The sequence below is a fragment of the Psammomys obesus genome, unplaced genomic scaffold (genome assembly GCF_907164565.1).
Source record: "Psammomys obesus unplaced genomic scaffold, mPsaObe1.curated_primary_1811, whole genome shotgun sequence".
NCBI classification, from domain to species: Eukaryota; Metazoa; Chordata; class Mammalia; order Rodentia; family Muridae; genus Psammomys; species Psammomys obesus.
The window spans coordinates 27,741,210-27,750,347 of NW_026596046.1; the positions used below are offsets into that span (position 1 = coordinate 27,741,210).

At 41.2% G+C, this 9,138-nt stretch overlaps 1 protein-coding gene across 16 annotated transcripts in view; it reads left to right on the top strand.

The window, feature by feature from the left end:
• Positions 1-7,059, top strand: part of Dlg2 (discs large MAGUK scaffold protein 2) — a 1,446,492-nt gene extending 1,439,433 nt beyond the window's left edge. For all 16 annotated transcript variants that reach the window (XM_055623355.1, XM_055623352.1, XM_055623367.1 and 13 more), the window contains 3 exons: positions 633-742; positions 5,041-5,132; positions 6,267-7,059. In XM_055623355.1, coding sequence (XP_055479330.1) covers positions 633-742; positions 5,041-5,132; positions 6,267-6,373 — 309 coding nt within the window. In that variant the 3' untranslated portion in view covers positions 6,374-7,059. The remainder of the gene's footprint in view (positions 1-632; positions 743-5,040; positions 5,133-6,266) is intronic.
• Positions 7,060-9,138: the final 2,079 nt, after the last annotated feature.

Here is a 9,138-nt window from a genome sequence, read left to right on the forward strand (position 1 = left end):
AGAATGTGATGTGGCAAATCATTCTGCTTTCCCAGAAATATTTTATGAAGTAGCTCCTGGCACTCAGCATCCTCAGCTCCAGAAACCAAATTAAATGAGGTGTTTTATAAAGAAGAAGGCTTTTTATCTGTTAACAAACAAGTTTACATACTCTCTACAAGAATCAGCTTATAACCATATATGTATTATTTATATATATATATGTGTGTGTGTATGCCATATAAAACTGCCTTCAATCATGTATGTATCATGACAGAGTACACATAAGAGCTGAACAAATATATAGAATTGCTCAACGCTTCTGTGATCCCCATTCTGCTAGGTTTAGCACTGGTTAAAATGGTGAAATGTATATACTCTAACCACCAGTTCTGCCCATGCTCAAAAGCTGAGCTTCAGTCTTCCTACTAGTGAATTTTGGGTCATTGGTCATTATTGTCTTATACCCTGTAAAATGCTTTCAGTAATACCTCCCTCACAGACTTCAAATTACTCTTTGAAGTGAGATGTCTGTTCAGTCCTTATTAACCCAGTTTCATGCCTTCCTCTAAAACACTCTTTATTTTATTTCATTGGACAGTGGCCATTTTTCTTGATATTTTTAACCTAGTATTTTTCTCATCTTTTACCAGGGCAAACACTGTATACTTGATGTATCTGGAAATGCTATTAAGCGGTTACAAGTCGCCCAGCTCTATCCCATTGCCATCTTCATAAAGCCCAAGTCTCTGGAACCTCTGATGTAAGTGGAAGACAAGTCCTCAAGCTCCCTGCTCCTAATCCCCAGCCACGTGGTTTGTCATAGAGGAAGGCCAGTGTTGATCATTTAGCAATTCTTTTTTGCATATGTGTGTGCGTGCGTGTATGCGTGGATGTGGGTGTGTACACAGAACGTTTTGAGTCAGTAACATTTTGCTGTCTTACAAATTATTTAATTACAATTCCTATTTGTTGTAGCTTCATTTGGTCTAAAAGGTTTTTGGGTGGAGACAGCAGTTATTTTAGTGTTTGGGTTTTGTTTTTGCAAATGACAGGAGACTGTCATCTCTATATTATATCTAACTTTGAGAACAGTTTCACTGGTAAATAATTAAATGTGTGATTTTGTTTTGATTTTTTTAATAAAGGGAACAAATAATACTTGAATTTTCTCATTGACATTCTACATTGCCCTTCAGAGAATTCTGACTCTATGTTAAGACATATAGACAGTCTTCCCTAGTGACATGACTATTTTCTTAATTTATTCATCTCTACATCTGTGCAAAATACATAAGCACTTGTAAAATACCTCTCTTCACAAAACAGTAAGCATATTAGACAGACATCATGATCTGACAACGCCCATCTGGACAGTTCCCCTATAACAGTGACACTGCTGTAGGTAACAGTAGCAAAGCAAACAGGCCACAAGCAGAGACATGAAACGTGGACAGGCTAGACCAGCTCTTTCCTTTACCAGTGATCCTTCATATAACCTCAGCCCAAATGGCTAGAACTCCCTAGGATTAGATCCTCACCTATAAACTAGATGGTGACATGTATCTTGTAGAGAGAAGGCTGAACAGGGTCACAGAGGCTCATATAGTCAATGTCATATGACTGCACACTCAATAAATAGTATTATTATTGCAAAAGATATGAGGTTACTTTTTGGAGCATTAATTTAATCTCATTATAAAACACAAGCAGCTTCCTATAGAATGCCAGAGATAACATCAATGCATCCTAACTCAAAGACTTGCCTGTAGGCAGGCTGTGGGAGAGTATTGTTAGACTGAACCATACAGAACACACTGGAAAACAATGCTTTTGGAAAGATGGTGAAAATAGAAGGTATTCCCAGAGATGAAGGCCATTGTTTTCTGAGGCTATCAGCGACCTGTCTGGTCTCCTCTGAGAAAGAAGCTGCAAACTGAACCATAATAGTTGAAATGGCAGTTGAAAGAATTAACTTAAAACACATAGTTGATCTCTGGGGAAATTGCCAGAATTATATCCTTAAAGCAGAGTATATCCCCAGAAGTAAAAGTAGACAAGGGTTTTTGCCAAGACAGGAAAATAAAATTAGGAAGCAAATGTGAAGAATATTAACTAGTTACCACATAGACAAATGTGTGCTGATGATAATAAGTGTTCCTGTTATTACTCCAGGGGCATGTGTGAAGCTTCTTCTGTGTAGGGTATTTCATAGTTAGTTAAGTAACCACAAATGTCATTATGTAAAAGTGACTTATAATCTGTAGACTGCAGCACAAAGCTATGCAATGTTACCTTCAAGAGGAGAAAAGTAGTGCCCGCCTCTTGGGAACAGCAACATAAAAGCTCATTTTAGAAATAGAAATTAGTCCACATAACACAATGGGGTAGATGACTTTCTAGGGAAGGAAAGCCTGAGGGACCAAGAGCAGTGGCACAGTTAGTCCAGTGTGACGGTGGGAGACAGCCCATCTGGTGCTCAGTGGAAGATCTTCCTTCCATAAGTACCAGATGATTTATTTAGCTCTGCCTTAGGGCCCTGTCACAGGCACTTATCACCAAGGAAAATTAAGCATGCCAAAGACTGGATGCCACAATGAGGGCAGTGTCTTTGTCATAATTTGCTGCAGCCATATCTGTGGCCATGACACTCAGCCTTGTGTGATCTCATTACTAAGGGGAGCTGTTTATGGTTCACTCTTTCCTGAGGCTTTTTACTTCGGGAGCAACGCTGTCATGAGTTGCCCATTCCCCAAGAAGGGGCAAAGCTTGGTCAGCCGGAACAAAAGCATGGCAGCTGTCACAACGAGACAGTGACACACCATCACACACATTACTTCTTACATGCCTCGTGCACAAAGCTGATCAGCAAGCGCACAGCTGCCTCTTGAGAGGAATGTAAATTCAAGGGCATATACGAAAGAGATGTTTTCATAATGTGCCGCCTCCTGACTTCTCTGCCTACCCCAGGGCAATGAGAAGCTTTCCTGTGTCCATGTTCCTACCACCACCGATGGTCTGTTATAGCTTTGAACCCATGATGCACTGTGCTTACCTCTACTTGTATGTATGCCGTAATTATGTTTATTTGCCTCACTCAACACTATTTCACTCACTCACTCGACAATTGTTGAATCAAGCTCATGCCATGCGTTAATGAACAAGCCACAGGCTTCTCCCTCTAAGAACCCAAAGCTTAGGCATCAATCCTGAGGAGTACAGTGAGACTATTTAAGCAACAAAGGTTCAGTAAATACCTACTTTGTACTTCAACTTTCAGTGGCATCCAAACCCATGCCCAACTTCTTTCTTCACATAACCATGTTTCAAAAGATAGCCCACTTTGCTATAATATGACCCCGGATAGAGTGTGATTAGGAGGAGGGGTTCAAGTTCTTACTCTAGAACCCCTGTTATTTCATAGACAACCTACAACCTTGAAGTAGCAAAGTCCCCTCGCTACTTCAAGCCCCCACAACTTGCACCAGGAAAGAGATTGACAAAGACCAGGTGTTCCAAACCTGGATCTCTGGCCCGTAAGGGACATATAAGGCCCTGATGCTTTCAGAAAGGCACCTAACCAGCCAATCAAAATGTCTGTTCACTTGGTTGAAATTCTACTTTCAATGGCTAGAGGCTCTGGAAGGATAACACTAACCCAGAGTAGAAATCAATAAATTCCTTTTAGCAAAAATTAGAAAAATATGTATTTTCCTCCCAGCTTCTTTGCCCTTGAGACTAGGTAGCATTTAAGGTACCATATAATCAAATAACATTCTTCTACATAGTCAGTTATAAACCAGACGAAGACTGTCATAGGCAAAATTTCTTTGTAGTTCATTTCCTATCTGAACAAAAATCAAACAGCCATCAGAGTTTCTTTTTTGTTGTTGTTGTTTTGCCTTTTCAATACATTTTAATTTACAAAGAGTAATTCTTTGTGTTGACAGGATAGGGTATCATAGTTCTGTTCATAAATGTACTGATCAGATCAGGCTCCACGAATAGCCATCACTTCAAATCATTCTTGAGATCGCACCAAATCCCGATTAGCCACTTAGTCAACTAGTTGCTTGCAACCACATTTACCACGTGGTGCTAATAAAGGCTATTCCTTCTATCCAACTGTACCCTACACCCACTAGGTTAGAGATCCTTCTGTACAAAGCTCCCTCTCCTAGCTCACCATTTGACTAAACTGCTTGATTATAGTCACAGTTAAAAATACTGTGGTCCCAGCACTTTTCAGATATTCTGTGTCCACTGTAGCTCAGTCCTTCAGCAGACACTTCTGCTGTCACTTGGTCACAAGAACAGGAAGTCTAGAGTCCTCGTCACTATGGACATGCCTCAATGTTTGTAGAGGTTGAGTAGTTAGAGCCACAGCATACCTCAGGGATCTGCCCTACTTCCCATAATACACCAGAAGCTCTGTTTGTTTCTGCTTATCAGGCTTGCATGGAGCATGAACTGCAGACCTTAGAAGGGATGAAGGCAAGAAACTAAACCTTTTGTAAAGTAAGGACCTGAGAACAAACAAGACTAGTTCTGTTTGATATAGTGCTGCCTCACAAACCCAGATATAATTTCCTCTTTCTTCTGACCACTTCTAGAAGACTGTGTTGAATTCTGTGTCCTACATGCATGTTAGAGATGTGGAAATCTACTCAAAGTCAAACATAGGAAGTTTGGGTTTAGGAATACAACCGAAAAGTGGTTGAAGGACAGTCTGTTCTGTTGAAGTGGAACCTCAAGGGACACACAAGCACTTCATTTAAATACGGTAGTTCCTGTTGGAAAGGAAGTTTAGTCCCACTCTAGGGACTGCAGGGGAACAAACAGAGGCCACAGGTCACAAGGAGATGGGTTCTCCTTCAGTTCTTTGCTGCACATGATGCCTGTCCTCCAAGGGAGTGAACACCCTGGAAAGGAGCTGTCAACAACAGAAATGGCTACACCAGTGAATCCAAAGTGAAGCAGGGCTCTTTTTTGCTATGCATTTTAAAATTTGGAAGATTCAGTATACTCTTTGTGCTCTAATATCAAACGCTCGTTTCCCAGGGAGATGAATAAACGGCTAACAGAGGAGCAAGCCAAGAAAACCTATGACCGGGCAATTAAGCTAGAACAAGAATTCGGAGAATATTTTACAGGTAAGTTTCCTTGGCCCCAGGCACTACAGGAAAAGAAGATAAATTGCCTGGTGTTGTGCTAGAATCTGTTCCATGCCTGGTAAAGCCAGGCCCCAGAGCCTTCCAGTAGAGATTGCCTAGTTATGTTTTCTATGCTGTCTGCCTTGCCTATTTGGTTTAGGGCTCCAGATTCTCTCCTCTCTGAGCTAGCTCGCTTCCAGTTCTCCACTGGCCCTAAACCAGGAGTGGCAGATGCCTCTGAGCTGTCTTCTGCTATCAAAGAGATCTTAAACATACTCCCTCGTTAAACTATCTCCCTGATTGATTCAGAAAACATGAAAATGGATGTTTTTAGGCTCAAAATGGACAGTGTCTTCAACAGTTACTGTCCTGCGGTTCCTGCTTTGAAGACCTGTAGGCCTATCTCCTCAGTCAGCAGCGCAAGAAACAAACTTGGAGATGTTTCCGTTAATGCTGTTGTAAGTGCAATAACAGCTTTTGACTTTTTAAAAACGTCTTTGGCAACAAGATATTTTAGGGATGAAATATGAATTTCTTGTGGATGTCCTGAGTTCCTCCTTCTTCCCTGCTCTTAGGAAACACTGATTAAATCAGAGAGAAACCAGCTTTGGTTGAATTTATCTTACAGCTGATTCTCAATGGTTTATAAACAAGATCCTGAGTCTGAGGTGTAGCTCCAGGAGTAGACTTTTTGCCAGGCTTGTATAAGGCTCAGAATTTGACCCCAGCATCCTCCAAAATAACATTAATTACAACAACCCCCCTCGTGAATTACTGGCAGGAAGTGAGATGGTGTTTGTTGCAGTTGTTCTGAATACTCAAAGTGCCAGCAGCAGAGCAGTGTGTAATTATTTTTACCAAAGTTAACATTAAGGTTTCTCTCAGCAGTATGAGTGTTACTTCATTCTAGGATAGCATCCACGTGGGGAAAAAAAAAAAAACAAAGAGCTGGAGAGATGGCTCAGCAATTAAGAAGGATTGCTGCACTTCCAGAGAACCCAAGTTCTCATGATGAACATCAAGCCTCATGATGAGTTGTCTGTTGCTGATTCGAGCTTCTGTTGGGTGAGAGATCACTGTCCTTGCCCCCAACGGAATGCCTCCTAACTCTGGGTATTTTTGTTTTTGCCACAGCTATTGTCCAAGGAGACACCTTAGAAGATATTTACAATCAATGCAAGCTTGTTATTGAAGAGCAGTCTGGACCTTTCATCTGGATTCCCTCAAAGGAAAAGTTATAAATTAGCTACTGCACCTCTGACAACGACAGAAGAGCATTTAGAAGAACAAAATATATATAATATAATACTTGGAGGCTTTTATGTTTTTGTTGCATTTATGTTTTTGCAGTCAATGTGAATCCTTATGAATGTACAACACAAACTGTGTGAAGCCATGAAGGAAACAGAGGGGCCAAAGGGTGGGACAGAAAAGACATTGCAGTATGCAGGAAGGCTTTGGTTTGCTCAAAGTACCAGGTGTAGGGATAGACCTCTGATGGGCTCTCTGCCCTAGAGATGGGCAGCCTTCTCACCCCAGCAGATGTCCAGAGCTGATTTAGCTGCTGAGCTCTCTGTGTTTTTTGCTTTAAGAAAAGTGGCCAGCACTCAAACCTCGCCAACCTTCCCCTTCCCCACCTCTGTAATTGGTACATTCGAATTTTATAACTATGCACATCCTTTGATTTCTTAACAAGCAAAGGAAATAAGGAAAACAGGAAGGGGTCCCTTTGGAGACAACATATTGTCAGGGGAGGATGATTGCTTAGTTTCCTTGGCTGGCAAGTGCAAAGACAAGCGTGTCATAAAATTGACAAGTGTATGGAGGATTAATCTTACTGAGGAGGGGATTCCATCTGGCCTAGCTTTATGATTGTCATTGTCTATTTTGCCATTTATAAGCTGAAAGAAAGCACTAAAGATGAGAATAATTTATACAATAAAATATATTAAATGTATAGAAATGAATTTCTATAGGTTAAAAAGTTTTGTGAAATATTTTGTAAAGACTAAAAAAAAAAAAAAACATTGAAAGACTAAATGTACGCACTCTCAGCAGAAGATCAAATTCCAGAATTTGAGGCTGCGCTCACCCGTTTGTTGCCAATTATCCATTCAGAGTACCTGAGTTCCCTGCAGGTCTGATGAAGACTTCCCCCTCCCACCCATCCCCCATCCCCCATGCACACTAGCACACTAGCGATACACTCTTACGGAACACACTCCTTCATAACTTTCCCTCATAGATCTTTTTGGAAGAGATTTTTGTTACAATTCTTTTTTTTTAAGCCAATGGCTTTTCAGAGACAAACTCATGCAAATAATCAAAAGGGAACAATTGCTTTCCTCTCGTCAAACAGCCTGAGTCAACCACACAGATAGTCAAATAACTTTGACCCTAGTTACTGGCATACAGTTCAAGAACCATTCAGTATTCCAGCAAACCATAAGTCATTAGGATTATCTTTTCTTTTTTTTTTTTCCCACAGAGCAATGAGTGTTTTGTAAAAGCCCGAGTTGGCATTACAGGGGGAGATCTGTCCTTTCTATGAGGAAGAGAAAAAAGAGAAGTTATCTGGTTGGGAGTGGTGAGGGATGCACAATTTTTGTTTCAGTACATAGGGCAAAGAGAACCACAAGGAGAGGACGATTTCTGACTTTGAGCTCGATCAGTTGAATTGCCTTTCTTAGGGCTGCACCTGGACCAAGTTTATTTTTCTAACAATTATACTAATGATGATTTTAAAAAAGAAACCTCCCAAAGCCTATAAGCTGAAACATAAAGTTAGCTTCCCACGTTAGCGCTGATGGTGGCGTCAGCAATGGGTCTGCCCAGTGTTCAGAGAGAGACTTTTTAGTGTTATTAATAACCACTCATGTCTGGGTTCTATGCCTGCCCAGATTAAGCCCCATCGCCTTATTTCTGGGGTACATCAAGACCTGGCAGGGATTCTGCCACACTGTGCAGCCAACCAGCATGCAGGCTGGAGTACAAGAACACATGACAGAGCCATCAGAGTGATGGGGCTTCTTCTAAGCTAGAACTTCAGAACTTAAAACTGAGAGTCTCTTTCCAAAACCAAGGGTTGTTCACCTTTCACTAAAAACCATCGTCTGCCCAGCTGCAGGCACCAAAACAAACATTAAAATGCAGAATTATGTATCTACCTATAGTCTTGAGGCTGCCTTTGCCTGTGGAAGGAGAAGCAAGCAGCCATGCACATTTTTTTCCCTCATAGGAAAGTTTAATTTTTCTAGAGTTAGCCTTAGAGGGCTCAAAATGTTAAAAGATGTGTCCATGTCTGCAACTCACCAGTTTCAGGTCGAGGCCAACTTCCATCAATATTGCTCTCAGAAGTTTTCTGCCACTAGAATGCCATTCCTGATCCCAGCTCTCTTTATAGGCCGCCATGCTAACTTCTTTGGTTTCTCCACTGAGCATGCACCCATTTACCTTAGAGGACTGTCATTAATGAGTAGATGTTTCCTCCAGTTGTGTGATGTGCTTTCCATTTGATAGTATTGCTGTGGCTGAGTACAATCAAATTGAACCACAAACCATTGGTTTTGTAGTCATATGATTATTTATTTTCCCAGTGTAGATGCTTCCAAATTAGCATTTGCACTGATTTTTTATGTAGATTTATATAAATATATATACATATATATTTGCTTGAAGAATCACCAAGCACATTGGTGAGAGGGTCTTTTCCTATAGAATTCACTCATCCATTTTGTTGTGTTGTCTTGCGCTTCCCAATGTTGAGGTCTCTATGGCTCCAAAGAACTGGTGTATTTTGCAGCAAATCTGCTGACGACATAGAAATGGCATGAAAGTCACCCAGATCACATCTGGTGCAAATGCACCTGGAGCCGTGGGCCAGACTGGTGCTAACACTGCAAACTTTGTCCGGAGCTCTCTCCAATCTGAAGGCTCGCTGGGGGCACAGTGTCACCTTCACATGCTGGGCCCTTTCAGAAAAGTGCCAGATCGTGTCACTGGTGCT